Genomic DNA, 26,384 nt, shown 5'->3' with positions numbered 1-26,384 from the left:
TTGGATGGAGGAGCCCCTGGACCCCACCCTGGCCCAAGGGAGACCCCAGTGCCCAGCCCCTGCCATGCCAGGGTGCCCAGCTGGGGGCGGTGGGTGCCCCCACCCTCTTTCTGCCCCTCCCCTGCCTCCACTTTCCACCTATGCTTTCCTGCAGGGGGGACCCCGGCTCTTGGGGTGCCGGCTGGGGGTGCCAGGTAGGGGTGCCAGCTGGGGGGGTCCTTGTGGCCCCCCCCCCGCCCCAGTCCCAATGTGTCTCTCCCAGCATGTGGGTCCCTGGGACAGCTGGAGTGTGGGGCTCGATGCTACCACGTGGCTGGGGAGCGGTGAACCCCATTTCTGTGGGGCAGGGGACCCCCACCCACAGCACCCCATGACTTTTGGGGTGGGGTGGGGGTGTCTGGTGCCGCCTGACGCCTCTCTCCTTTTCTCCCCGCAGAACCAGAGCCCGGCTCGGGCAGCGGCCCCCCCGGCACAGCGGCACCCGGGCCCCCCCGTGGCAAGCGTGGCAGCGGCCAGCCCCCTACCGCATTGTGGCCCCCCACCGGCGGCCCCCCGGCAAGCAGTGACGGAGCCTGGGGGGGGGGGGGGGGTGTCACCCACTGTCACCCCCCCACCCTGCACCCACCGCTGTGCCGGTATGGGCAGGAGCATTGCCCGGGGCGGGGGGGCAGGATGGGGGTCACCCCCCCCATGTCCCCCCAGCCCTGCAGGGCTCTTGGTGCTAGCCGGTGGCACGGCACCGGCCCCCCCCCACCCCGCTTTGCCCCCCATCGCTGCTGCTTGAACCCCCCCCACCCCAGGGAGGGGTAAAGGGGTGCCAGGACCCCCCCTGCCCCTTTTCTGCCCCCACCCCAACGTGCAGCTCTGGGGGTGCTTGATTCCTGCCCCACCCAAGCCCCCACAGCCACCCCCGCGCCGGGGAAGGGGCTCCGGGGCGGGGGGGGGGCCGGCGGTGGGGACCCCCCTGGGTGGGGACCCCGCTGCACCGCGCGCTTTGTCCCGCTGCTTGGGGACCCTCGAGGTCATTAAACGCCTCCCGAACCCGTGTCTTGCGGCGTCCCTCAGCGCCCCAGGGGACCCCCTCGGGTGAAGCGGGCACCCGTGGGTGCAGCTGGGTGCTGCTGTGGGGATGTAGGTGGCTAGAGCGGGTCCCCTCTGCTCACAGTGGGTGGCCTGGGGACGGTGGTGGGGTCCCACGGGGTCCTGGGGCTGCCAGTGGGGTGGGACAGGGCCACAGGGAGATGGGCTGCGGTGACCTGGAGGCGGACCCAGGGGACATATGGCTGTGCTGCGCCACCCATGGGACACCCACCCACATCGTGCCACCATGGGACACCCACCCACACCATGCCACCCATGGGACACCCACGGGACACCCACCCATGCCACACCACCCATGGGATGCCCACCCATGTCAGGCAATCCATGGGACACCCACCCACACTATGCCACCCATGGGACACCCACCTATGCCACACCACCCTGGGACACCCACCCCTTCCATGCCACCCACAGGACACCCACCCATGGCACACAGGTGTTGCAGGACACGCCACAGCCCCCCAGCACCCACTGGGGCACAGGAGACTGGGTACCCGTGGGCAGGGCGGCAGGGCTGGCAGGCAGCGGCAGGCAGCGGCAGGCAGCGGCAGCAGGCAGGCCGGGCAGGGTGGCACAGGGTGCCGGGGGGGGGGAACAAGCAGCTGCTGGGGACGGGGGCACCCCCGGGGGTGCTGTGCCAGCCGGGGCTGTCCCTGCGGTGTACCGGCATCCCCACCCGTGGCCTCATGGGACAACACCGCCAGCAGTGTGGTGGGTTGACATCACACACGATGTCACATGTGATGCCACTCCGTCATGCTCACATCATGACATTGCGTGGGCAGCGTGTAATGCCAGGCACAGCGTGGGATCCCACACGACACCCAGCTTGGCCTGCGGTGTCACTTGCTAGCACGGGATGTGTGACACCTGGTGACATCACGCACAGCCTGTGGTGTCACTTGCCGGAGCATGATGTCACGCGATGATACTACATCACGGCACACCGCGTCCCGTCGGGCACTGACGGCACGCGGAGAGCGTGGCGCCACTCGCTGGTATGTGACGTCAGCAGCGACCCCGCGCACGGCCCGGCGGCGCCGCTCGCTGCCGCGTGACGCCCGGCGATGACATCACGCCGTCGTAGCCCCGCCCCCCCGCGCCACCCGCTCCGCCTCTCGGCCCGAACGGCTCTTGCGCGACGGTCCCTAACGGCCGCGGGCCGTACCATCCCGCGGCCCGGCGGGGGGGGGAGCGCCCAGCGCCGCGGGAGAACTGCCCTCCCGAGCGGCGGCCGCTGCGGCGCGGGGCGGTCCCGGTTCTCCGCGGAGGGCGGGGACCGCCGGGAGGGCGGCGGGGCGGGGCGAAGCGAGCCCTCGTAGCGCAGTCGCCCGCGGGCCGCCCCCCGCCGCCGCCGTGGTACGGCCCCCCGGGGCCGGGCGGCGCATGCGCAGCGCGGGGCGGCGGCGGCGGCCGGACGTTGGGAGCGCGGAGGAGGAAGGCGAGAAAATGGCGTCGACGGGTGAGCGGGGCCGGGGGGGTCGGGGCGGCCCGGGGCCTCCGCGGGGGCCGCCCTGGGCGGGAGTGGCTGAAGCCGGACCGGCCTCTTGCACCGGTGCCCGTCAGGACGGGCTGAGCCTGGGGCCGGGGCCACCGGCGGCACCCCGGGGCCGCCCGGGCTGAGGGGAGCGGGGCGGGGGGAGCGCCTCGGGCCGGGCCGCGGCCCTGTCACGGCGGGGCGAGGCGCGGTGCCGGGCCCGGGCCCCCCGCGCTGTGGTGGCGGGCTCGCTCTAGGCTGGGCTGCGGGCTTCGTGGCCGTCCTGGCCCCCACCCAGCCCGTCTCCCCCCCAGCACCGCTGTCCCCGCGGTGGCCGGGACCCGCCGGTGCCTCCCTGGGGTTGCAGTGCCCAGATCATCTCTCCTAGATCTTTGTTTAAGGGTTGTTTACAATAGTGAATCCTTGCTGCTCCAGCCTCAGAAGATTCTTTGAGTTATGCTCTTTCAGGAGATCACTGTCCTTACCGGAGGCTTCCTTCGTGCCTTCGGCCTTTCTGGTGGCTATTCAGGGCGGTTTCTGGTGCAAATGTAATTTCTTTCAATAAAACCAGTGAAGCATCATAGAAGGAAACGTGCTTTTACGCGAGGGCTCCAACTGGATGCGAATAGGTCAAAATTGAGACTTGCCAACCACGGCAACATCAGCCTTAAAGTAGCCTTAAAGCCCAACAGCCGGAGGTCGGAGCTCTCCGCAGAGGAAAATGTCACAAGCCACGGAGTGTGAGGGAATATGACTAATATCACCTTGGAGAGGCTTTTTAAAAAAAAAAAAAAGTTATTAAAGAGACACGTGCCAGTGGAATTGTCAAAATGGGGTTTAAAAATACAGTTGTCTTTCCGCTTAATGTTCTTCCGTGGGAGCTGCTATTTTCAGCTGTGCTATTGTGCTCTTGAGACTCGTGAAACAGAAGGATGAAGATTAATTTCCCACTGGAAATAAAGGCTCGGAGATGGTTTTAACTAAGTGAACCATAATATTTTTTTAACGTTTTGCCTTAATCTAAATTCGAGCAAATTAGAAGAGAGGGATTACTGGAGACAAATTGCAAATTCACCACCTGGATTTAAATCCTACGAAGGGGAAAATGTCGCGTCTAGGTAGGACTGGGGGAAGGCTGTAAGAAGGGATGTGTGATGGGTGTTTAATGGAAGACCGTGTGCGTAGCTCAAGGCCACGGCAGCAATTCGGGAGGGTGGTAGGTTGCTGGGGGTCTACCAGCGAGGGATGAAGGTCGGGGAGGTCCGTCCTCAGCAGCTTGGCCATTTTTTAACAGCCTGGAGTACTGTGGTAACCCAACAGAGTGCAGAAAATCAGAATTAAATGAGGAGTAGGGAGGTTTCTGTGGCTGGAGGGTGAAGAGGCTTGGAAAAGAGGAGGCAGGGGTGTAGGAGGGTGTACGGTGAGATGAGGGGGAGGATGGAGGGGCGCTGGTACAAGGAGGCAGTGGGAGAGGGAAGATGAATGAGGAGGAATGGGCGTTAGTGGTTTTTAACACTCAGGATTTAGCAGAACTTAGAGCCACATGTAGACTGAAAGAAAAAAAAAAAGAGCAGCGATCCTGAATTTAACAAGCTAGATTTTTCAGTATTAAACATGACAACCTGTAAGGAAAGCAGGAGTAGTGCCAGAGCAGTTTAACAACTTGTGCGGTGCGTCTCAGGAGCGTGGAAGCCTTTGGATAGCAGTTCAGCGTCTTTTTATTGTGCATGGTATTTCGTGCATCTTCCTTGTGTACTCGTAACGATTCCTGCGCTCGGGTGCAAGGTCGAAGTAATTAATATCTGTCAAAAATCACTACCAGAGTCACGGCACTTCCCTTCCTTGTCCATCAACACACACCCCAGGGTCCCTCCCATCAGCGGAGGGAAGTGCAAAGGAGGAAGAGCCATAAGCTCACGTAGAGGGGTTAGGAGGAGGAGAGGAAAGCTTTATTAGGGATGAATCCGCGGCCTCAAGAAACAGGAGGTTCTGGTGTATAAAAACAGTATTTTCAAAATGCTTCCTGGTGCTCCGTCACCTTGAGTTGTCACCAGCGTGATAAAGACGTTAAAGCGATCCTTGCAACCTAGGGATAACTGAAGGCTGTAGGAAGTCCTCAGCTGGGTTCCTCAAATTCATCATCTTCAGTTTTCTAACTGAGATCAGCGTACCCCGAGGTGCAATTGTGATAGAAACACCGAAACCTCTTCCTGCACAGGACTATCTGGCTCTGCCTGAGAAAAGCTCTACTAACGTCCAGCTTCTGCCTCCAGCTCAGTCAGATGCCGTGGTCCGAGCGGCAGATGTGAGCAAGGTCTGGGACTCATTCCTGATCTCTGTCCTTGGGGCTTTTGTGGTCCCGGGAGAGCTGGAATCTGGCTGGCAAGGTCTGGCCTAAGTGATGAATTCATCGTTTGCTCTAGAAGTTTGGATGGGAACTGGAGTTGCTTGGTGACTTTGAGGGAAAGCATACATTTAGGAGCTGTAATCATTTCAAATATAGCCTTGTAATTGTCATGTGGACGCATTTTCCGTTCCCGCCAGCAAACCGGTTCAGCATAGATTTTTCTGCTTGGATTTTCAGGCTTTCGGTTCTCCTCTAAATCAGGGTATTGGCATGGATCGGGGCTTTGGGGAAGGAATTACTGCCAGCTCCCCGTCTCGAACCCTGCTAGGGGACAACTGTTAGAACTTTCCAGCCATTTGTTTGTGTCCTTGAAAGTTAAATAGAAAGAGTGAAGTGTGCTGGTTTCTACAGACCCAAAAGCTTGCAACCTGGCCCTTTGAAACCAGGGCGGGGGGTTTGTAAGTGTCAGCCCCAGTGTTTCTTTTGTTCCAAAACAAAACACCCTCTGCCAGCCCCCTTGGGTGTCACCCAAGGTGGCAGTTAAATTAAAGTAGGGTCATTTGAGATCAAAGTTGCTGCTGCAAACAGCGGTAACAATGAAGGGAAGAGAGGTTTTGTTTCCTTCAAAAAGACTGAAAAAGTGCATTTACCTTACACTCTTTTGAAATTGCATTTCCAGCGGTTTATAGCAGTTCTTTCAAGCTGCAGGAGGAAATTCCAGCTGCTGTGCTCTTACACTGTTAATTTTGTTAAGCCTTTGTCAACCTTTTTTCCTTTTTTTTTTTTTTTTTTTCTTTTCTTGTAGATTATAGTACCTATAGCCAAGCTGCAGCTCAGCAGGGGTAAGTAGCATTATGGTCTTATCCTCTCTGTTTTAAAAAGATGTAATAAAAGTATATAATAATTGTGGTTTAGTCTTAACTCAGGTATGTTTGTAAATCCTATGGTTTCCCTTTAGCTTTAGATTTTGTATTGCCATAGTATTTCAGCAGAAATCGTTTGGGTATGTGAAAATTGTCTTGTGATACATGTTTTGCGCAAGTTGGAAATACGGGGATGCCTTATAAATGTCTTCAAATTCATTTTACAGCTACAGCGCGTATGCACCTCAGCCAGCTCAAGGATATGCACAGACCACCCAGGTAAAACATGGGACGGTTTTATAATTGCTGCTGAATCACGTGTCTTCCAGTAAACTACACGCGGCTCTGCCAGCCACGAAAAACGCTAAGCGGCAACATCAAAATCTGTCCTTAAAAGTTGTCTTGTAGCTTTCCACACAGCCCAAACTGCTTTCTTAAAGTGAAAACAACCTAAACGTCAAGGAGCCTCAACAGTCCCCTTCTTTGTTAATATATCCGAGCCTAAGGTGGTTGTTGTCGAGAGGATTATAAAAGCCTAATTCTCGGTGTATGTTTGCCACCACCATGTTGGTGGGTGTTTTACTCAGCGGTGTAGGAGAGAAAAACCTAAAAAAAAAAGGGGGGGAAATTGCCATTTGTGAGATTGCAGCAGTTGGACAAAGGAGGAGGAGGGAATAGATATTTTCAGGGAGGTATTGTTGCCAAAACTACTAATACTCTCAGTCGGCTAGACTGCAAAATGATGATGAACTTTAAGAGATGAATTAAACCATGCTTATTTTTAATCCTTAGAATCCAAGTTACTGAAAACACATTTGTATACACACTCCAAGCGTGTTTTCAAAGGTAAACTTTTGTCCTCAAAAAGTGGTGTAGGTTAATTTTCCTCCATCTCTCCGGAGAGGTTTTTGAAGGGAAAATCCTGCCGCCCAAGAGTATGTCTGTATTACGGAGATAAAAACCACCACATTGTCGTGTTGGAGCGTTATTGAGCAGCTTTTAATCGGTTAATTCTGGTTGTGGCAACAGCTTGGCTTTGGTGCTGCAGCTCTGAGGAAGAGCTACCTTCCCGTGCCCGCTCAGGCTGCCTGTGCCACGCTGCCTGCTGCTGCTGCCGGCACTAGCCAGTCTGAGGCAGGCCAGGCTGCGTGAATGCTGCGCTCGCTTGTTCCTGCGGCAGGGTAAGAAGGCCCTTTGTCAAAAATGTCAGCGTTACAGGAGGAGCACAGGTTCAGTCTGGGCATTTGGGTCAGCTTAAATGAAGGTGACGGTAACTTTTATTTTGAATAAGTATTTTGAGACAGAACAATTGCAAGAGCTGCTACCAAATATGCAGGTCGCACGGAAGGACAGGTGTAAGCAGACTGGCAAGTGTAAGTGCAGAAGGCCTCAAGAACATCCTCTAGTGTGAGACTAAAACAATTAACCAACTAAACTCAGCTGTAGGCAAATAGCCATGGGAGGTTTGCAGCGTTTCCTGCCTCTTGATGTAGTGAGCTTCCACAGACAGCGACATATTCAATCCGGTCAAGGCTTTTCTACTCTTGGTTAAGATCTGTGGCTTGAGTTCAGGGAGGCTGGCTCCCAAGTAACACAGGCTTAGGTCCCTGTCCTGGTTTCGGCTGGGGTTAAACCACGACAGTCCCAAAAGGCGTTTAAGTTCCAGGCTCCCACAGGAGTCAGTGAGTCCCTTTGAGAATCTGGACGCTAAGGCTGTCTTCATGTCGCTTCTTGAGCTGTAACTAGAGTTTTATCCTAAACCAAACTGCTGGCGGCACAAAGCTGTTGGAAGTTGGCTGGTGCCTGAAGTTTGAGCCGGCTGGTCCGTGGCATGGGGCTGAGGTAGATCTTCAGCTGGTAAAACTGCAGCGCCAGCAGCTCTGCGCTAATCCAGCCACGCTGCGCTGCTGATCGGATCGCCACGGCTGAGGAGTTGCTTTGCGGTGCTGCCTTCAGGATTGAGCTAGACGATGGGCAGAAATGATCCTTTAGTGGTAGTCTAGACTTGAAAATGCGCTCCAGGGACGGTGTGAGTTGAGAGCTGATCTCTCGCTGAACACAAAGGCACCGGGACGGGAGTAGCTGTAGCCAGGATAGTTGGGTGATGGCAAGCCCTTGGATGCTCCTGCTGATTCCGTCCTTGGATGCCTACATAAACTCCTATTTTTCAAACTATTGGCCGGTGGACATGAAGAATATTCAGAATAACTTCATTGAAACCTTAAATAGGTTTCTTCTAGTGAACACTAAAGCAGTTTAATGTGAAGTAACTGACTTGCTTTACTTCGTGCAGTTCTGCCCTCTGAGTAGTCCTGCTCCCCATGTTTCAGGTTAGCCCTGGGGAGGTACCTGTGAGTGTTGATGGGTGCCCTGCAATTATGAGGAGCTGGATGCTTTCATGTTTTGCCTTACGTAGAGCAGAGGTGTGTTGTGAAAATGTAAGAGGTTGCCCCTCTGGCCCTGGCATTGAAAAACTGCGTTTGTAACTTCATTACAGATCTGAACTGAGATTTGCAATAGCGCCCAAACTGTCACGGTAGGCTTAGCTTGACTGATTGCTTTCAGTACATCTGGTAACACAGATCCCCCAGTCTGTGTTTGTCACTGAAACAGTCTGTGTGTATCTCTGCAACACCTGCGAATCACTTCTGTTCATGAATTAAATTTATATCGTCTTTGGAGCAGACGTATGGGCAACAGAGTTACGGAACCTATGGACAACCCACCGATGTCAGCTACACACAGCCCCAGACGACTGCGACGTACGGGCAGACTGCGTATGCAACGTCCTACGGGCAGCCTCCTACCGGTAAGAGCCCCCGTGCCCGCAAGGCTTGACTTATCCTGGGGAGAGAGTTGAGCTCAAGTCTGCATTGGGGATCTTCGGCCCAAACCATACTGAATTACTCTGGGCAGCTCTGATGCGGAAAGGGCTTCCTTCCTCAAGAGCCTGCCTTGAGCGAAGGGCAGTTTAAAATGATGCGAAGATGCGGGGTGGCTGAAGAGGAGTAAATAAACGTGCCCGTTGAATTTTTCAGGGAACGTTTTGGGTGCTGGTTCACGCTGTGGAACTAAGCGTGGCTGCAGAGTGTACTGTGCTTAGAGCAAAGCAAACGCGAGCTGCGCGGCAGTGCTCCCTGGGAGCGCGTACTCTGGCTGCTCTTGAGAACCGGTGTCCTCAGCGCTTCGGTTGCCTGAAAATCAAATCAGAGGAAGTGATGTATGCCTGTTCTGATAGTGTACCCTCTACTTTTTGTCTTGTGCTTCCCACAGTAGAAGGGACCAGTACAGGTTTGACTATCCTGCTCATTCTTGCATGGAAAATGCTGTCTCATCCTGTCTAAACTTGTGGTGTTAACCCTTTAGGTGTCACTTGGTTTTAGCGCTAAAAATGTCCAGCATCAGAGCGCACACACACGACAACAGTAAGAATTTGCTAGGCTGCAATGCTGTTCTCTCTAAAGTCTCCGAGTGGCATGCTTTCTGGATAAAACTTCCCGAGCACTAATGACAGCCATGTCGAGACGTTTTGGGTGAATCTAACCCCATTGTCTTACCGTTTCCTAAAGGGTAAACAGCATGGTTAGACACGTCCAGACGTCCTGACCACCACCTTTGCATGTTCCATGTTGTCTTTGGATTTCCAGTGCAGACGCATACGTCACATATTCATTAATGCGCTGTAAACTATTCCAACGTGTGCTCTTTGAACTGGAGTTTTGTACGTACGAGTGTCTTAATGTCTGAAAGAAACTACTGAGACATCATTCAATTCTGGTATATTTGGACTGAATATTGAGGGGACTTTGAAAAAGAAAGCAAATTTTCCTCCACGTAATGCCTTGGGTACCGTTTTCTGTACATTCATCCTTTGCTATGAGACACATTGTAAACATCTGTGAGAGTGGAAGCTTTCTTAAATACTTCCCAAAGCAAGGGAATACCGGGACAGACAGGCAATGGGGTATCTGGCCACAGAAGCCATTGAGGAATGCTTCACAAGGAAGAGGTGGAGAGAAAATGTTAACCTATAGTCTATCCAGTTATACGGCACTTAAAATATTTAACATCTTTACACGGATAAGGAAAATTTCTGCCTGGCAGTTAGCGCGTGTCCTGCAGAATGAGAGCCAGTACCCTTTAGCCAGTATCGCTGCAGGTTATCTACAGGTTGTTTTTTTTCCTTTAATTTAAAAGTATATGGACATAAATTGGCAGCAAAAAGGATTTGTGGACTTCCAAAATTCCTTTCTTAAAAATGTTTGAGCCCCTGAATCCTTACTACGGACTCCAGTCCTGCAGGGGTCACAGGAAGCTGCGCTGTTTATGTTTTTGCTTGTCCCTTAAGAGTATATTTGCTGGAGAAATAATAATATTAGGCATCTTTTTTGCACAGCTTCTCTTTTTTAGGCAAAAAGCTTAATTTTCTTTTCATCAAAAAAAAAAAAAAGAAAAACTCAGGAAGTGGTCAAGCAAAAGATCATATCAGGCCTTCAGGTACGATTTGCCTCCATCCACGTAGCACTGGTCTGTGGCAGAACTGTTGATGTTATTCTCCAGGCAGAGCGCCGGGTTGTATTTATTTTTCCTACACCTGCCTCTCCTTGAGGAGCCAGAGCTGTGCAAATGAGACTGATAGTGCTTAAAGCCTGTCTCCCTCTCTCTGTCTCTGCCTTTCATACTAAATAAAGCCTGGGGCGTACGTCTTTATGCCCTAAGAGACGTGCAATTTTCATGGTTGAATCTCAGTTTATTTTCCCTAGGCATCGCCTTTTTGTAGCAGAGGGATGTCTGGAATTACTTAAAAGCAAGGTGCCTTTTTTTGTCTTAACAGCCTATTTTTTGGGTAAGATGCCATTGTGGTCAGGGAAATTCAAATCCTGCGCAGATACACCCTCTCGGGACTCTGCAGGAATGGCAGAGACGGTTCCTCTGCATCGCCTCAGAGCCTCAGATGAGGGCTGTTTTAGCCTGCCCGGGGACCTTTCCGTCCCAAGCACTCTGCCATCCAGCCTTGCACTGACTCCTGGGCCACCCGAGGTGAGAGTTACCGCCCAGGTTGTGCTTCTTCCCTCCCCGGGGCCGTAGGAAAAGGAGTCCTGGAGTCGCCCCGTTGGTTTATTATGGAGAAGAGGGGTTCGGGAGCCTGCGGGCTCCTCTGCAGCTCCCCGGACGCCAACTGGTTTAGGGGATTAATCGGCACCATCAGATCTGTGTTCGTGGTTTGCTCTTTAATCACTGCGGTGTATAAGCATGAGTTACAACAGTAAACAAAGAGCTCATCTGTTAGGGTTATTGACTTTCTAACAATGTCGTTTGGGGGCAAAGACATCATTTCAAATGTTCAAGTGTGAATCTCCTTTAAGTAGCTAAGTGGGAATTACTCTCTAAAGACAGCCAGCTCCCACTTCTCTTTTTACCTGTGAAATTTAGAGTTATGTATATTTTAAGTTTCTAATGTATTTAGAATTTGAAATGAACACACCCATAGCTGTCTTGGCTACCACAATAATCTGTTATACCGCAATAGAGCAGAGAGAAGGTAGCCTCTGCGTCCCCTTCTCCGGACCCTCACTGGTAGAAGATATGCATGCCAAACAGGAGTTGGCTCTCTTTGGGCACGCAGACCCCGTGGGTAGCTTTTAATACTGCTTGCATCGGAGAGAAGCCTTCAAAAACTGCTGCTAGCTGACGTGAAGCCTGCTTATTTCAGAATAAATCTCTTTGAATCCAGTATTTTCAGTTGATGTTCTCTGAGGACCAAATCCTGCAAGCTTCCCCTCCGCCTGAAGAATTCCTAGACTTCAATAAGGGTTTTGCTTGCAGGCTTGGATACTTTGAGAGGAAACTGAGCCACGTAACTGGACATCTTAAGCAGGTTATCAAAGTTCTTCTGTTACCTTTTTCTTACAGTATCTGTTCTGCAGACTCGCCATTTATCTTATTAACTGGTGGGGGGAGGAGAGAGAAGTGATGTAATGTCAATGCCCCCCTCAAAAATACAGCTCTTGAGGATTTTCAGAGTGCCTAAACTAAGTTGTTGAAATGAAAATGTAGACCAGTGGGATGTCAAATCACTGCCTTTTCTTTCTTTGGTACAAACCCTTCCTGCTGAGCACACTTGTGGAAGGGAAATGCTCCATCTAGAGCTGAAGGATTAAAATTCAGGATTTTTTTTTTTTTCCTCCCTTTTATTCTATTGACTGTGCAGAGCCAGGTGTCAGCAAACCTGCCCGCTTGCTTGATGGGAGAGGTTAGTGCTGCCGGTAACGGTACCGAGAAAGGGGGCCCAGACGCGGGAGGAGCACCCCGTGGCTCTGAGTCTGACAAGAACGGCCCAGGGCAAGGCTGTGGCTTCAGCAGCACTTACTGCAGGCTGTACTTATGCAAACAGCAGGCTTTTTTAGTATGTGGTCAGGCTTCGGCCAGTTAAAATAAGGATTCATTTAACTTCTGGTGTCGGTGCTTTCTGTGGAAATGCTATGGTGGCTCACATTTAAGTGTTTAAATTTGTCCAAAGCTCTAAAAATCATGCTATCCTGTTCGGCAACATCCCATTCACCCTTCTCAGCAACGCTCAGAACAGGACTTGGCTTTTCAGAGAACCTCTCAGCAAAAAGGAATAACGACCATGAAAACTGACGTGCTAGTGATTCGTGCAAGTTATTTCCTGGTGGGAGGCCAGCTTACTCTCTCGCTTTGACGTTTCCAGGTTGGCAGCCCTGCGATGTGGGGCAGGGGCTTTTAGGCTAGCTGTTGCAGGTGACAAGAGTGGACGGGCTTGTGTCCCTTTGGAGCCCCTTCATCAGGATCCTGAGGCTTAACCAGAAAGCTCAAGAGCGACACTCGGGACAGAAAGCTGAAGGGTTTTGTTTTATTTTTTTAACTAATGTGCTGTGCAGACTTCCTCCTCTCACTTCTCTTCCTCTTTACTCACTGATTCAGAGAGCCATTGTGAAGGGTCCTGATTTTGTAGCAGGGACAGCGAGATGTGGAAATACTGTCGTGCTTTGTGAGGGCGTGCTATATTCTGCTGGAAGTACACTTGTTTTGCAAATAAGGGAATTGAAATAAAAAGCTACAGTACAATTTGCCTAAAATGCTGTATAATTAGAAGGAAGAGTATGTCACAAGTCTCCTATGTTTATTAAAAATAAGAAGCGATGGAGAAGTTGTTATCTTAATTGCATCAATTAAGATCACATCAATAAAACTGAGACCAGTTGGCTGCTCTTTGGCAATCGATGTTTTATATTTTTAGTAAGTCAGCTTTTGCTAACAAAATTTTTAATTGATTTTTTTTCATGTTAAGTCTCCGTTTCATAATTTGAAAACCTGCTCGCAAGGTTCTTAACTATAAAAAGCCACCGTGTTAATACCGGGTTTACAGTTCACCTTTGTGACAAGTCAAATGGTCGGCTAAATTATACAGTGACGGCTGCTGGAAAGACTAATTTAAATGGAGCTGTTTTGGGATCTTGGATATTCTTGTAAAATTGTTCAGAAATAAATGTATGAGCTCTAAGCTTTTTACCTAAAACAAACTGAAATTCTAAGAAAAGCAAAGGTACATAAAACATCAGGAGCTACCTTATGTGTCTTTTTTGACCTTTCTCTTTAAGTTAAAGCAAACGTAAAGTGCTTTTCTTTTGTTTCCAGAATTACTGATTTAAAATAAGACTTCATAAATGGCTCAAAAAGACTTGTCAAGTCAGCCTGGTGCCATTTTGTGCTTTTCTTTTTCAAAAAAGCTGAAAGGATGGGACCGTACTTCTTAAATCGATTGGATTTCTTTTACTTTAGAGCTAACAGGAGCTTTGTTTAGTCTTCCTGTGTTCAGAAGACACTGCATGCCTCAGCTTGCCCTGTGGGCGCTTTATTACGTTAGCCGTGAGCTTCGGTAGCTGTAAACAAACAGCCTTTGGATGCTGATGGAAGGGTGGCTTCCAGAAAGCTCCTCGGAGTGTGATGGTGGGACATCCGGCGTGATCCTGGATGGCGAGGGTAGAGCTGGGGCTGTAGGCTGAGGCTTCCCAGGGCAGGGGGTTTCTCCGTGGAAGGCGAAGAGGTGGCGTGCGTTAGTTCATCGTTTTCAGGTTATCTGTGATATTTTTGCAGTGGTAAAATGGGTGTCGTACCCGAGGTCTGATAAACCGTCAACAGAAGCGCAATAGTCTGAAACGTGACGAGCGAAGGTCGCCAAACTAATCTGATGAGGCTGTCGTCTGTTCTAGGTTATACCACCCCGACTGCCCCCCCGGCGTACAGTCAGCCCGTCCAGGGGTACGGCACAGCCGCCTACGATACTAACACCGCTACGGTTACCACCACCCAGGCTTCCTACGCAGCACCGTCCGCTTACGGCACCCAGCCCGCCTACCCAGCCTACGGGCAGCAGCCAGCAGCGTCCGCTCCCGCAAGGTAACAACGCCTGGTTCCTCTCTTCCTCCCGAGGCCGTGTTTGCTCTGCTGTTGGGGAGAGCCCCAGCACACCGCCAGCTGAACTGGGGCCCGCTGGTTGTGCTCACGCCTTTTCTCTGCCCGTTGCGCTTGAGCTTTGCTCTTGCTGTATCCGATGCCGTCGCGTTTCAGGGCCGGGGGGAAGCCACGTAGGTAGGTTCTGCCCCGGCACGGTGAGTCAGCACTGTTACTGGGAGATGAGGAGAGCAACCAAGCAGCAAAAATGGGCTCTTGACTCACGATGTAGAACAGAAAACGGACCGGTCTGATCTGATCTTGAGTCACAGGGTCAGGCAGGATACTGTTACGTACTGTGACTTCTTGAGTGGATGCACATGCTGTAGACAGCTTCCTTTTTAAATCTCTTGTGTCTGGGCACTGTCAATAGTGTATTTAGTTTAATTGTTTGCTCAGGATATGAAAGATTTAGAATACATAATGGAAACTTGTTTAGCAGTGAGTAAAAACTGCTTTGTTCGTTTACCTGATGTTTGTAGCAACCACTCCGGTAAGGAAAGGCGGAGGCTGGCACAGCTCTGTCTGAATCTGTCAGATTACACTTTAAGTATGAATCCTGACATCATTTAAAATAATTTTTTCCCAGCTTGTACAACAAAAGTAGCTTAACTCTTTTTACTCCGCTCTGATAAACACTTAGAGATGATAAACAGTACGGGACAAATAGAAGGGGACATGCGAATCACATGCAAAGGATTCTCTTTATTTTCAGGCCTTGAGAGTTAACACTAAATGTAGAATCATAGAATAGTTTGGGTTGGAAGGGACCTTTAAAGGTCATCTAGTCCAGCCCCCAGCATCCTTTCTCTTTCATCAGATAACGTATATGGGGCAATATCTGCTTGCACTGGATTCTAAACCAAACAATGGTGCATTTAACTGACAATGTTTCTGGCTGCTTTTGAGCTCGTCGTTTCCAAGCGTTGTGCAAAACCAGCTCGAGCGGAGGGGCAGCGCTGCTGACCGCTTTCCTGGCCGTGTCACATCCTCGACTCAATTCTAGAGCCAAAGTCTAAATCCCTCGCCTTTGGTTTCGTAAGGCAGCTGGTGAACAGAAGCTGTAGTGCTCTGTGCTCTCTGTTCAGGATGCAGCCCGGACCTTTCCTGATGGCAGGGGAGTGTGCAAATACCCAGTCAGCTGGTGCTAAAACGTTTAGTGTTTAATGAGCGTATATTAGCTGCTGCCAGAGTGACTGACACCGATGCTGTGCCAGCTTGTAACGCTACCCAAAGAAATAGGTAGTGCCGTTCTGTCCTGGGGGCGGATCCGAGCGCCTTCGCTGCTGCCAGAGGTGGGGCTTTGCACCCACGTTTCCTTCTTGTTCGATATTGCTCCGTAGACCCCAGGATGGCAGCAAACCAGCAGAGACCAGCCAGCCGCAATCGAGTACGACAGGCTACAGCCAGCCCAGCCTAGGGTATGGACAGAGCAACTACAGCTATCCTCAGGTGCCTGCCAGCTACCCTATGCAGCCGGTCACTGCGCCTCCCTCCTATCCTCCTACCAGGTAACTCTCCCAGCGGGCTAAGCCTCGTGCAGCTGGCCTGGGAACTTTCAGGTTAGCTTGGGCAAAAGGGTTTTTCTCAAGGGATTTTAAACGAACAGATGTCAAAGGAGCTTTGGTTTCCTGGGAGGAGGGAGGTGCGGTTCTTGTTGGTGTACTTCTTGTCGTAGGGAAGATGAGGCTATGATTGAGTGCCTAAGCGTCTCTGCGTACACAGCCTGCAGTAGCAAGGTGTAACAGCGACAAATGTTTTTTGAGAAATTTCCTAGCTGTGGAGTGTGTTATAGTGACCTTTTGCTGCCTCCTTACACCTGGCTTTGACAAGGGGCTCACCTCTTCCCCTGAGGTGTCTTTAATATGCTGATGCGAACTTCTGAAGGGTAGGTTTTGAAATTCTCAAAGCCTGAGATGTGTGAGGGGGGACTGTTTCGTTATCCATCAGCTGAAATATTTCAGTGCCAAGGCAGAAAGGAGGACTGTTACTTGCATTGCCACTGATTTTTGCCCCGGCGCTTCTGCCTCTTTCTAGAGGTATCAATAAATTGTGAACGGTCGCATGGATTTCGCTTTTAGCAGTCTACCCGGTTTATTTTGTCTCCTGCCGCCAGACTAGCCTCCATAGGATGACTTCACCTTTTTAAATGGTTTACACCACTACATATGGCTTATAATTGCATTACCTTCTAGTATGAGGCACTTCTGCAGCCTAATGCACGTTGCCAGTGAATTGGCTCATCTTTACAATGCTTTTATCTTCCAGCTATTCCTCCACACAGCCAAGCAGTTACGATCAGAGCACTTACTCCCAGCAGAGCACCTACGGGCAACAGAGCACCTACGGACAGCAGACTAGCTATGGCCAGCAAAGCAGCTACGGGCAGCAGCCGCCGCCGACTAGTTACCCGCCCCAGACGGGATCCTACAGCCAGGCCCCGAGCCAGTACAGCCAGCAGAGCAGCAGTTACGGCCAACAGAGTGAGTGTGCTTCGCAGAGCCGCGTGGTTGCGGAGGAAAGGGTCGGTGTCCCTGGCCCTCGCTGGGTAGGCTGTCTCTGAAGGAGGCTTGGCGTTACTTCGGGTCTAAAGCTTGGAGCTGTGTTGAAGGGAGAGCGTACTGTAGCTGGGGTTTGCCCTTTCTCACAGAAAAACGGCTTGCCCGGTGCAGTGGCAAATCGCCATGCTCCCCTCAGCGTGGCGAAGGTGAACGGGTGGCTGAAAAACAGGGAAGCGCAAAATGCTGTCGTGGCTGGAGTGGGCAGGACTCGGCGTAGACAGTTCTGTTTGGCCGGGCGGCAGTTCTGCAGAGGTCGGACTGGTAGGGCCTAACCTAAAACTTGATTCTGCAAACGGAAAGCGGCGCGTCTCTCCTTAAATTAACGCTGTTGCTGTGAGCGCTGTAGCAAATGATTGTCACGGTTACGTTCTGGTGCCGAAGGCAGGTAAAAGGGCTTAGAAAGGGGACAGGCAGCTTTGACCCGCTCTTGTCTGCAGCTCCCTAACGTGTTTGTTACAAACTTCCTCAGGCTCATTCCGTCAGGACCATCCTAGCAGCATGAACGTATACGGACAGGATTCCGGAGGCTTTTCGGGCCCAGGAGAGAACCGGAATATGAGCGGCCCTGATAACCGGGGCAGGGGAAGAGGGGGATATGATCGCGGAGGCATGAGCAGAGGTGGGCGGGGAGGAGGACGCGGTGGAATGGGGTAAGAGCAAATCTTTTCTCCTTTTATCTAATTCTGATTTACCCATAGGGTTTGAAATGGAAAGAAGGGACTGAAAGGTTGACATTCCCAACGGTACTTCCATGGGGGAACATCTCTGTAGCAGCATTGCTTCTGATCCATGGAAATACTATCCTAGGGGAAATAGGAGCAGGATCTCTATTTTTTTTTGTCCTGCAGCTGGTTGCGCCCCGGGGGGAATTAGGGGTATTGCTAAACCTGGAACTTTCAGCTCCCTTCGTGGTCACGCAGAGGTGAAATCCTCTGTGGGGTTTAACAGTAACTCTGGATCGAACACACACAAACCTTCCGCCAGGTCCGGGAGTCGCTCCCTGTGCCTCAGTAGTGGGGATCTTGACGGTTCAGGTATGTACAAGGCAGAAGCCTCGTGTCAGCCCCGTGTTATGCCGTCAGCCTCTTCACCTTAGCAGTAGCACGCGGAGCTACGTCTGTAAGCGTATGCCTGGGGCAGATTCCTGCTGTCGAAGCCACGACTCTGAGTGGCCGGAACACTTAGAGCTTGGTTGGAGCGTGAAGGAAAGACCCCGAGAACGTAAAGAGATCTGGCTTGGCTCCCAGGACCGCTCCCCCTCGGAGCTTTCGGGTGGTCTAAATCAGTTTGGCCATTTTAACTGATGGCAAAATCTGGTTTGGTAAACCTTGTGCCTTCAGGTCAGCAGTGTGTCTCCCTGTCTGTGCTGTTTGTTTGGATAGAGGCGAGGAAGGAGGACTAATCCCAACGGCTCCTAAGAGAAGGGAGACGTAGCTTTGTGTGTGTTCCATCCCTTCGCACCGTCCTTCAGAGCTATGCAGAGTGTCCCTAGGTGCGCGCTGGAGATGTGGCGGGGGATGCGCAGTGCTAGCCCTGGGACTTGGCAGGGCAGCCGGAACTGCAGCCTCTCCTCGACAGGCGACTTCTTAAGGTGTTTTACAGCCCGGTGGCAACCGGAGTTTGGCCATCGATAGTCCCATTCTGCATAGCTCTGTCGAAATGAACTGAAGTGGCATGAAATCTTTATCGGAGAAATGCAACTACCAGTGCGTGGAAATAGAAGAAAAAGACTGGCTTGTGTTGGAACACATCTGGCTTGAATTGGCTCGAGTGGAACAGAGTTCCATGGTTCTGCATAAAGATTTCACCCATGATGTATTTCTCTCTAATGGTTTAAAGTAGATGTAGACACTTGAAATGTCTATCATCACATCTTAAAATTTCTAGCCCCTTCGGAGCTTCTCATGCAAAAGATTTGTCATCCGTCTCCGATTTCACACCCTAATCCGAGCTCAAATTGCGTACGTAGTGATTCCCACCTGACTAGACCATTGCAAAGGGTCCCCTGCTTTATGGACGTAGACTTTCTGCTGTCCATAGAAAAGGCGGCCTTCCTATGAACGCCAAGGGGCAGGTAGGGGAACTCGGCCCTTCTTATCATGCTGTGGTGATGGATTTCAGTGTCTCCGGCAGGTAAGGAGCTCGATGTTATTAACGTGCCCTTTTTCATTGACTCAGTTATTTTATATTTTCATTGGCTGTTAAACATGGAAACTTTTTAACATGCTTTGTCGCATTTATATGCTACAGGTTACAAAGTGAGAGCCTTGTATACACTTCAATACTTAAAAAGTACCCGTACTCAGTACTCAGCCGGCAGCATAATGAAAAGTGGGACTAGACACGGTGTCCATATGGAGAGGAAAAATATACATAGAATATTTTTAACCAAATGTATTCATTGTATAAATGGAATCCTTCTGTAACTTTGGTAACTGCATACTTGTTGTTTGGTAATAAAACCAGAGGAGGTATACTACTTTAGCATTGTGTAACGTTAAAAAGTGTAAACGTATATGTTTAAAAAGAGAGACATTACGTAAATGGTGTGTACTTTAACGAAAGCAGGCAAAGCTGCATGCAACAGCTTGAAACTGTGTATTGACGACGTTTTTTTTTCCAGTATTAGAGGTGCAATACTTGCTAGAAAATAGGCGGTGCTCTCCCTCCTCTGCTCGTCTCCTTCCAAACAGCTTTTTGTCTCTCCAAAAAGAGCAAGAAACATCAAAATCCTTTTCAGGTGGCATTTTCCTCATTAACCAGCGCTTGAAAGCAGTCTTAGCTGAACGCTTCAGCCAAAGCTTTCGACGAAAGCTGCGGCCGTCGGTTTGCATTGGCGCCTGCCAAAATCTGCCGTTCTGGTCTGTGTCCACAAAGCTGCACCCCAGGCCTTCGAGCCCCCGCTGTATTCTGTAAGCTCTCCCTCCACAGAGACTTGTTAAATTCAGTAGCGACCTGAATGTATGGCTTTATACCGAGGTTTTTAGCGGAAATGTCATCTGAACTGTGTTGTAGGTATCGCGTATGGTTGTCTCCTACCTTTTTTAACTGTTAATGTCAGGGACCCGCGGGCTCGTTTCGCTCTCGTGCTGCGAGAGGCTGAGGGTGCACCTTTATGTACACACGGAGGGGAGGGAGTTGACCAGCGAATGACCCCACGATTTCTCTCGAAGCAAAAGCCCAATTTATAACGCTCGAAAACATTTTTTGCCAAGTATTGCACTGATAATACCCGTACAAGTAATGCAAGGGTACCGACAGCAAAGTGGTGTCCAAAACCAGACAAGCGAGGTTGCGTATTTGTAAAGGAAATTTGAGCGAGCTGCCCTGAAGAAAGGCATAGTGCCGAGATGAGAGAGAGAGAGACAGATGCATTGTTTGGAGATGTTTAGCCAGTGCCCTTCTTCCCAGTGAGCCGCAGAGGCTCAGAGCGGTACTGGCTTTGTAAAGGGAAAGGCCTTCATTTCTTCGTTTATCCCCCAGCAGCGCTGGAGAGCGAGGTGGCTTCAATAAGCCTGGTGGTAAGTTTTTGAGCATTACAATGGATAGTGTTTAACAAAAAAAAAAAAAAAAAAAAAAAAAAAAAAATTGCAGTCAGTTTTTAGAACAAAGTGTAATTTTTATTAGTTTAAGTGGTTAAAATGACATATGCAACAAGACTGTAATGGGTACTGCCGGCAATGCCTAGGGGTATGCGGTTACAGGACACAGGGTAACTTGGAAGAATTGAGCAACCACTTCTGTAATTTGGGGAAAATAAATTGGATTTAATAAATTTGTTTGTAAAGTAACTTTTTATTAATGAACGTAAAACTGATTGGCCTGGTAAAGCATTAAGGAAAAAAAAAAAAACAAACCAAAAAAAACCCAGTGTAATAGCGCTTAATGGTTTGAAAGGCTGCTAAAAATAGCAAACCGATCACCAAGTAAAGGTGCATTGCTGATGTTTTTGCAATGCGGGTCAATTTGAGTTTAACCAGCGCCATCGAATGGTGGTTATAAGTAGATAGTATTGTGTGTGTCGGTTCTTCAGCCTGCAAGGCGTGCACTAACACAGCTTCTTATGATTCTTTCCCGACTGGCAGGACACATGGAAGAAGGACCGGACCTTGATTTAGGTAATTGCCGATCGCCGCTTGGACTTTTTCCCGACCTCGTGAAATGGAGATTCCTGTGCTCGTCCTCTGCTCCGGACGAGGGCTGCAGCCACGGGAGGCGCAGCCCCCCACGGCGTGCCCTTCCGTAGGAGCACGAGGATGCTCTGCCAGTTTGCGCTCTCTTTCTGGCCGTTTCATTTCTTTCTTGATTCCCGATCCATCAGAACAGTTGGACTGGTGGAAGACCAGTGTTTGCGAGATGCTTACCCTTCTCCGTGGGAACTAGGGGGGGGCTTTTGGGGGAGCTGCTCTGCTCTGTAGCTCTTTGCTTCAGCAGAAAGCCTTTTTTTCAGGCAGCCTTAGCCCGGAGCTTGTACGTGCCGGTCCGGTAGCCTCCTCTTGTGCCACCCCTGGCCTGTCGCCGTGCAGCTCTTTCCTTCCTGTTGCACAGGCGTGGCTGGAAGTTCTGCGGCAGCCTTCCAGGATCGGCGGGCTGCTGCGGAAAGCGGGGGGTTAGCGCAGCACGGCGGGAGGCGGGGGTGGATGTCCGTGTGCGGGAGCCCAAAGGACACGAAGGTCTTCCTCGTGTCTCGTCTCGGATGTCTCCCGTTGTAACCACGCGGTTCTCCTTGCACTGGGTGGGTGTGGGTGTCTGTCTGTCTGCGGCAAGAGGAGCAGGCAGGCAGCCGGCGGGAGGCAGGCCAGCTCAGCATCCGGGCAGGCGCTTGGCAGCGGGGTGCAGTGCCGGCCTGCCTGCCTGCCTGCCTGCCTGCACGGAGGAGGTGGTGGTGTAGAGTCGCCCGCTCTCAGCGCCTGGGTTTTTGTGTCACTTCATAAACACGCTCGTTGAGAGCGGAGCCGCAGCTGGCTGAGGGGCTGACGTGATGCCAAGTACTCCGTGATGTTGTATCGCTGCCTCTCCTCTCCCTGCGATGACACCGTGAATTATCTCCTAGGCCCACCTATGGACCCAGATGAGGACTCGGACAACAGCTCAGTTTATGTGCAGGGACTCAATGATAACGTGACCCTGGAGGATCTGGCAGACTTCTTCAAACAGTGCGGTGTTGTCAAGGTGAGAAGGAACACAGGTCGGCCTCCGGCGAGTAGGGCGTGGGGGAAAGGGCTGGCCCACCTCCTCCCTGCCTGCGCGTTGCTCGTCTCCCGTTAGCCCTTCATTTCCAGGAGCTGGCGGGTCTTCGGCCGGTTGGGCAGTACGGTGACCGCAGCCTGGCGGTGACCTGCAGCTCAAGCTTTCCCAAAGAACCTTGGCAGGGTTTGGCCCTCGCCAGCGTGATTAGGCTTGTGGAAGCGCCAGCGCTTACAGCCGTGGAGGAAGCGTGCCTCTGCGGATCTGCCGCCGGTGGGATGTGTGACAGCGCGAGGGGTCGGGGCGGCGGGGAGAGCGGAGGAGGATGCGGGGAGGCTGCGGCTCGGTTCTTGCGCTGCCAGGCGCACACGGGAGAGGCCTGTCGGGCCGGGCAGCGCTGTTCTGGGCCGGTTCCTTCGTTTTTTGGCTTGTCTGGGCAGTAGCTGCCGCCCATGGTAAGCCAGAGGGGCCCTTTCTTCTGCCACGGAGTCGCCAAAACAAGGCTCGGTTGTCTCAAGTCGAAAGCAGAACAGGGGAGAGTAAATCCCCGCTCAGCTTATGGGGAGATGTGACTTGAGCTGAGATTTTGCTGTCCTGCCAGGTGAACAAGAGGACTGGGCAGCCTATGATAAACCTCTACATCGACAAAGAAACCGGCAAACCGAAAGGAGATGCCACGGTATCTTACGATGACCCATCTACCGCCAAAACGGCTGTCGAATGGTTTGATGGTGAGTATGCGGGGTGTCTTTTGGGATGGAATGGCTTTCTTTTAGATTTCAAAACTAAATTCTTGTCCGACCGAAGTCAGCATTTCCATCCGCGGTGCGTGGTGGGTGGTAGTCATTTAAGGTTAGCTCTAGGTGGTCAAGCTTTTGCCTAAGAAGATCCTGGTTTTAACTGGAACAGATAAGCCTGGTGCTTGGGTTGTGGTGGTCCTTAGTTGCCCAGGCCTCTGTCACCTGCTGCCTCCTGTGGCGGGAGTTCATCTCACTCCCACGGCTGGAATTTTGCCTTTCTGCTGTCTTTGACACTCGGGTAAAATTTTCCGTGTCGTTAACGACCGGGTGCAGTTGTGTGCGATACCGGGGTCCGGCGAGCGGTGGAAACTCGCAGCAGAAAGCGATGCTCTTGCCTTTGTATTCCTCCCAGGGAAGGATTTCCAGGGGAGCAAGCTCAAAGTTACCCTCGCGCGGAAGAAGGGCCCGATGAACAGCATGCGAGGCGGGATGCCCCCACGTGAGCAGCGGGGAATGCCTCCCCCGCTCCGCGGAGGTAACGTCCAGCCCCCCCGGTCTGTGTCCCCCCCCTCGAAGGGCACGGCCAGAGGTGCGGCACCTGCCGAGCTGCGCCCTGTCCTCCGGCCCTGGCCAGTGCCTCCCGGGATTAACGGAGCCTTCCTTGCAGGTCCGGGGGGGCCCGGTGGTCCGGGGGGTCCCAGCGGTCCCATGGGCCGGATGGGAGGCAGAGGTGGAGACAGGGGTGGCTTCTCCTCCAGAGGACCGCGGGGATCCAGGGGAAACCCCTCCGGCGGGAGCGTCCAGCACCGAGCTGGCGACTGGCAGTGTCCCAATCCGTAAGTATCCCGCGCTGCCCGCATCTTCCACGCATCACGGCACCTCCGCGTGAGCCTGGCACCTCTGTAGTCACTCTGGCGCGATGACAACAGCCGTCTCTTACCTCAGAGCCCCGAGGAGGGGCCCTTTTGTCTGAGGTGCTGGCCGGGACAAAGAGGCCTTTCCCAAAATAACTTGCTGGGCCTTCCGAGGAAGTTGGAAGTTCCTTTCTCCCATCCAGAGCAGGGAGGGCGGGCTGGTGTCGCTGCCTGGGGGGCTGCGGCCGAACGAGCAGCCCGGCCGACTTGCTCCGGGTCCTGCTGGACCAGCTTGCGCGTCTCCTCTCCTTGTGCTCTCCTGCTAACGGCCGAGCCACGCTTCCGAGTGTCATTCAGCCAAGGAATGCCTTCCCGGTCTTTGCTAACTTGGTGTTTTTACCCAGGGGATGCGGAAACCAGAACTTCGCCTGGAGAACGGAATGCAACCAGTGCAAGGCTCCTAAACCAGAAGGGTTTCTTCCACCCCCTTTCCCCCCTCCAGGTACGTGTGCGGTAAGAGCTCACGGCGGGGCTGGAGGCGCCCGGGTTTCCAGCGAGCTGCTCCAAGCCTGGCTCGGGGCTCCTCGGGGAGCGGCTCACTCCAGTCCCCGGAGCTCCTGAGGCTTCGTCCCGGGGAGCGGCTCGCTCCAGTCCCCGGAGCTCCTGAGGCTTCGTCCTGGGGAGTGGCTCGCTCCAGTCCCCGGAGTTCCTGAGGCTTCGTCCCGGGGAGCGGCTCGCTCCAGTCCCCGGAGCTCCGGAGGCTTCATCCCTCCTTGAGCTGCGAAATGGAGGGCAGAGCGGTCCCAGCCTCTGCCTCTCCCACGCTTTCCAGCTCTTCTTCAGCTGCCGAGGTTCTTCCTTGGGGCTGCCTTCCGCACTTGGCGTTCCCCGGAGCACCCACTTTCACCTCGTTAGGCAGCGCCCTCTTAACGAGCCCCGTCTCTCCTGGCTCTCGAGGAGGAGCTGGGTGAGGCGTGCTTGCTGCGCTGCCCTGCGGTGTTGGTTGCCCTCAGGCTTCCCAACCGCTCCCGGACCTTCTCCTGTTTTTAGTGCCAGAGTCGGATGCGCCGCGTTCATCGGGGCAGGGTTTGACGGGCCGCAGGAGCGTTCGGAGCGGGCTGGCTTTCCCCTCGGAGCGCTCTGAGCGGCTTCTCCTCTCTCCCAGGCGGAGACCGCGGTAGAGGCGGCCCCGGGGGGATGAGAGGCGGGCGAGGAGGTGGCCTCATGGACCGTGGGGGACCCGGTGGCATGTTCAGAGGTGGCCGCGGCGGAGACAGAGGTGGATTCAGAGGAGGCCGGGGTATGGATCGAGGCGGCTACGGAGGAGGTGGCCGGCGAGGAGGAGGAGGACCCGGGGGCCCCCCGGGACCCCTGATGGAACAGATGGGAGGCGGAGGCAGAGGCGGACGGCGCGGAGGGCCAGGAAAGATGGACAAGTACGTACGGGGGGGACACGGAGAGCAGCTGGGGGGGCCGAGGCCCCGCTGGGGAGGGGGCGAACCCTGATGCGTGAGACAGAGGCACCCCGGTCACTGGGGAAAGGGGACGGGGTGGCACCGGCGCCCCGCTCCTTCCCCCAGGCGACCAGGTTGGGTTTGGGTGGTGGGGTTTGGGTGGTGGGGCGAGCACCTTTCCCCAGCCCAGGGTGGGGGACCCTGGGGTGCTGCGACTGACCCAGCGACTCTCCCTCTACTCGCAGGGGTGAGCACCGCCAGGAGCGCAGAGACCGGCCCTACTAGAGACGGACCCCGCAGAGCTGCATTTACTACCAGATTTATTTTTTAAACCAGAAAAATGTTTTAAATTTATAATTCCATATTTATAATGTTGGCCACAACATTATGATTATTCCTTGTCTGTACTTTAGTATTTTTCACCGTTTGTGGAGAAACATTAAAACCAAGTTCAACGGTAGCGTGCCGAGTTATCTTTTTTTTTTCCCCCCCCTCCTCCTTTTACAAACCGGTTGTTTAACGAAAACTCAACCCGCGAGCCCCCCGTGTCGTGAGCATGCTGCGCGCAAACCCCGGAGGCGGCGCCGAACTGTAACGATGTTAACGGTTGTGATGGTTTTTTTTTAAAAATAAAATTCCCGATGTTTCTAACCGTACCACTTCTGGCCTCTCTTGAGAGCACCCCTGCCCTGGGGGGGGACGGCCCTGTGCCCCCCTCCCTCGCCACCCCCCCCGGGGAGGGAGCATCACGGCGCAGGGAGGGGGGAGCCTGGAGCAGCCGGGATGGATCCCTCGGCCCTGCACCCTCTGGGGGTGCAGCCACCCTCGCCGCAGGGGAGCGGCTGCGCTGCCCCGTGCCTCAGTTTCCCCATCCCTCCCTCTGCCGGGCCTGAGCTCCCAGGAGCTGAGGGAAGGGCCCGATCCTGCCCCCACCCCCAGCACCGCGGGGACCCCGTCCCGGGCTGGGTGCGGGGATGCTGCGGCGGGAGGGGTCGGGGTGGGGTGGGGGGCACAGCCCCAACTGGGGGTTCCCCGGGGCGTGTGTGTGGCCCCCCCCCCGGTGTCAGATCACACCCGCGCTGGGGGCGGCGCGGCTGGCGCTGTGTTTGTGTGCCGCTGTGTCGCTGCATGCCCGCCCCCGCCGTGTCCCTGTCCCGCGTGTCGGCCCGTCCCCGCCCGCCCCCGCCCGCCGCTCCCGTCCCGGCCCTTTCTGGGCCGCCTCCAACTTCCCGGCCCGGGCGCGGCGGCGGCGGCGGCGGCGGCGGCAGCGGCAGCGCGGGGCTGCGGGCGGGCGCTCTCCGCTCCCCTCCGCTCCGGCCCCTCCG

At 53.3% G+C, this 26,384-nt stretch overlaps 1 protein-coding gene across 5 annotated transcripts; it reads left to right on the top strand.

Annotated features, from left to right (window-relative positions):
- Positions 1-2,506: 2,506 nt before the first annotated feature.
- EWSR1 (EWS RNA binding protein 1) lies at positions 2,507-25,519 on the top strand. Of its 5 annotated transcripts, XM_050906407.1 has the most exons (18): positions 2,509-2,563; positions 5,731-5,767; positions 6,016-6,067; positions 8,474-8,597; positions 9,062-9,079; positions 14,023-14,209; positions 15,607-15,774; positions 16,532-16,746; positions 17,294-17,474; positions 20,311-20,345; positions 20,910-20,942; positions 21,878-21,996; positions 22,613-22,742; positions 23,164-23,286; positions 23,419-23,587; positions 24,010-24,107; positions 24,771-25,041; positions 25,305-25,519. In XM_050906407.1, the coding sequence occupies exons 1-18, from the start codon at positions 2,551-2,553 to the stop codon at positions 25,342-25,344; spliced, it is 2,013 nt and encodes a 670-aa protein (XP_050762364.1). In that variant the 5' UTR covers positions 2,509-2,550; the 3' UTR covers positions 25,345-25,519. The 5 variants fall into 5 exon arrangements, with proteins under 5 accessions (XP_050762366.1, XP_050762364.1, XP_050762365.1 ...); XM_050906406.1 differs by lacking the exon at positions 9,062-9,079 and having other exon boundaries at positions 2,510-2,563; XM_050906404.1 differs by lacking the exon at positions 9,062-9,079 and having other exon boundaries at positions 2,510-2,563; positions 20,308-20,345.
- The last annotated feature ends 865 nt before the right edge of the window (positions 25,520-26,384 follow it).

This window comes from Gymnogyps californianus, chromosome 16, assembly GCF_018139145.2.
Source record: "Gymnogyps californianus isolate 813 chromosome 16, ASM1813914v2, whole genome shotgun sequence".
In the NCBI taxonomy this organism is placed as follows: domain Eukaryota; kingdom Metazoa; phylum Chordata; class Aves; order Accipitriformes; family Cathartidae; genus Gymnogyps; species Gymnogyps californianus.
This window is presented reverse-complemented; position numbering and strand designations above follow the sequence as displayed.